A 3445-nucleotide genomic window follows, 5' to 3' on the forward strand; every position below is an offset into this window, starting at 1 on the left:
AAGAGGGCAGCACCTCGATATAGTCGAAAATGTAGTTAGATATATATATCGGCCGTCCCCACCACTGACCCATGCCGTATCTAGGACCTAATATCTTTGGTAATATCAATGATATTTTGGGTATGTTCCGATTTGAGCAGTTGAGAGTTATTTAAAGTTTCAAAGTTGGCAATGCCAATGTATAAGCATAGGCTGCCGGTGCGCAATGATGCCTATGCTTATACATGGCATTGCCAACTTTGAAACTTTAAAAAACTCTCATATACTCAAATCGGAACATACCCTTTACCTAGATACGGCAAGGGTCAGGAGTGGGTACAACTGATATATATATCTAACTACATTTTCGACCATATTGAGGTGCTGCCCTCTTCAACTTTTCGTCGTTTCTATGGCAACCGCGTCCTTCGACCACATTAATGGGCGGGGTGGGGCCGGGCGCACACTGAAAGTTGTTGAATTCCAAACCGAACGTGATTTTATGTTTCTCGCGTTCGCCTTCAACATCACTATAGCAATATTTGCTATAGCTGAGTTGGTCGGCTGGCTCTGTACGCGAAAAATGTTGTGAACGCTGAATTACCTAATTGTATTAAAATTACAGAGAGCCTAAAATTATTCTATTTATTATTATTTTTAAATTGATTAATTTCTCTTACGGTTGGTTTGAAAAGAGACATTTTCGGGATAATAAATAAATAGATTTCAAAAAATTCTTTTCGTACTTTAGAATTGCAGTGACATTTCAAAAATTCTTTTTTTAAAAAACATAACATTTAAATGAAATTGAGATAAATTTTAAAATTAAATAAAATTTAGTCAAATTCCAAATTTAAATAAAATTTGTTTCAATTGTAGCTAAATTCAACATTTAAATCAAATTTAGATGAATTTAAAAATCAAATAAAGTTTAGTTAAATTAAATTAATTTCTCGTCTGCTGTATTTTAAAAGAGAAATTTTCGACATACTACGTAAACAAGTTTAAAAAGAATTCTATTCGTACTTTAACATGTATTGCAGTGCAATTTTTAAAACTATTTTGTAAAACTAAATTTAAAGATTAAATACAATTGAGTTAAGTTCAGCATTTAAGTAAATTTTAGTTTAATTAAAGTAAAGTTCAGTCAAAAATTGTAGATGTTTCATGGCGTTAAATGGTTTTAAATTAAAGTGCAATCTAGTTAAATTAAAATAAAACTGTAGTTATATTTTAAATTTGAATACATTTTTGAAACCAGTAATATTAAAAATAGTGCATCCATATTGAAAAATAAAATTATTAATGCTATTTACGTAGAATGTAAATGACATAAGATTTTTTTCACCAGATTTTACAAATTGAATATTTACTTGCAATTTAGTTAATAAATCGAGCATCATATAAATCATTATGTAGTAAATGAAAGGTGATATAGTAGTGATCTTAAACAAAGTTTGTTTTTAGTGTATTTTTTATTCTTAGTTTTTATTAAGTACAATTACAAGTTTATGTACAATACACAATTTAACCGTTTTATTTGATACAGATATATGGACAAAAAGCTCAGGAAAGTAATAATTAGGATTATAACTGACTCAGAAAAATAAAGAATAGATCTAGAGAAGAAATTATATTTAAAAAATCTGCACGTAGTTTACTGAGCCCTCTCACCAGGAGTATCCTACATTGTGCAGTATTCTAATAAGTAAATTAAATTTATTTGAACTGTATACAATATTCAAAGAAAAGACTGAAATGTGAATAATTTTTGGGACAATTGTCACGGTGGCTACTAGACAGAAAAGCAGGAAATAATTCGTCATAATTTTCGCAATTAACACTATGAATGGTATGGAGCACCCGATTAAAGCGGGTATAAAATTAGTTCGCCATTTGTCCGAGGCCAAAATCAAGATTATCGATGGCTAATGGAAATTTATGACTTAACGTTCATTTCCAATGTTAATGATGATGACGACGACGATGATGATGATGATGATGATGATGATGATGATGATGATGATGATGATGATGATGATGATGATGATGATGATGATGATGATGATGATGATGATGATGATGATGATGATGATGATGATGTTGTTGATGATGATGATGATGAGGATGAGGATGATGATGAATCTGATTTAGTCAGCCTGTACTTAATTTGATATAATAATTTTGAAATTATTTTTATAGACAAGTTTTCTGGTTCGGTATTAAACAGCTAGTTATGTACTTTTTAAAAACATTTAAATAAATAAATTTTCCTTTTTTATAAAAAGAACAAATTTCCAAAAATGAACGAAATTTACAATGTTGGTGATGACTAGGCTGAGAATAATAGAGATAATGATAATGATGATGATGACGATGATGATGACGATGATGATGAAGACGATGATGATGAAGATGAGGATGATGCTGATTCTGATTTAGTCAGTCTGTACTCAATTTGATATTATAATTTTGAAAAAATTGAGTTGAATATGAGTCCTATTGATATCGACTTTTAAATATATTGAGTTTATTTTTATAGACAAGTTTTCTGTTTCGGTATTAAACCGCTAGTTGTGTACTTTCTTTTGTATAAATAAATAAATTTTCTTTTCTATAAAAAGATCAAATTTCCTCAAAAATGAACGAAATTACGATGTTGATGATGACCAAGATGAGAATGATAGTGATGATTGTGACGACGATGATGATGATGATGATGATGATGATGACGATGATGATGATCATGATGATGACGATGAATTATTTCTCCAAGGAAAATTCTTATAATTATGGTTTGTGGACATACGGGACGAGTGACACCCGACCCAATTCCACAGTGATATACACACTCGCTCCACATCAGTTCGCACGCAACTGACACTGTGAATGGTATGGAGCACCCGATTAATGTGGGTCTAAAATTAGTTCGCCATTTCTCCAAGGACCAAATTAAGAATATCGATGGCTAATGAAAATTTATGGAATAATGTTCATTTCTAATCTTAATGATGATGATGATGATGATGATGATGATGATGATGATGATGATGATGATGATGATGATGATGATGATGATGATGATGATGATTTAATCAGTCTGTTCTGAATATGAGATTTAATTTTGAAAAAATTGAGTTGATATATGAGTCCTATTGATATTGAATTTTAAATATATTGAGTTTATTTTTATAGACAAGTTCTCTAGTTCGGTCTTAAATCCCTCGTTGTGTATTTTTTTCCCAAATATAATTATAATAAATTTGTTATCACCGATCAAATTTACCAAAAAATGAACGAAATTTACGATGTTGCTAATGACTAGGCTGAGAATAATAGAGATGATGATGATGATGATGATGATGATGATGATGATGATGATGATGATGATGATGATGATGATGATGATGATGATGATGATGATGGCTATGAAGATAATGATATTGATTCTGATTTAATCAGTCTG

General features: G+C 30.3%; 1 protein-coding gene across 1 annotated transcript in view; it reads left to right on the forward strand.

The window, feature by feature from the left end:
* The window catches only part of LOC117178972 (ribosomal L1 domain-containing protein CG13096-like), a 3640-nt gene extending 871 nt beyond the window's left edge, over positions 1 to 2769 (forward strand). The window contains exons 2-3 of the mRNA XM_033370571.1: positions 2316 to 2428; positions 2604 to 2769. Of these exons, the coding sequence (XP_033226462.1) occupies positions 2316 to 2428; positions 2604 to 2769 (279 nt within the window). The remainder of the gene's footprint in view (positions 1 to 2315; positions 2429 to 2603) is intronic.
* Positions 2770 to 3445: the final 676 nt, after the last annotated feature.

This window comes from Belonocnema kinseyi, chromosome 1 (genome assembly GCF_010883055.1).
Source record: "Belonocnema kinseyi isolate 2016_QV_RU_SX_M_011 chromosome 1, B_treatae_v1, whole genome shotgun sequence".
Lineage (NCBI taxonomy): Eukaryota > Metazoa > Arthropoda > Insecta > Hymenoptera > Cynipidae > Belonocnema > Belonocnema kinseyi.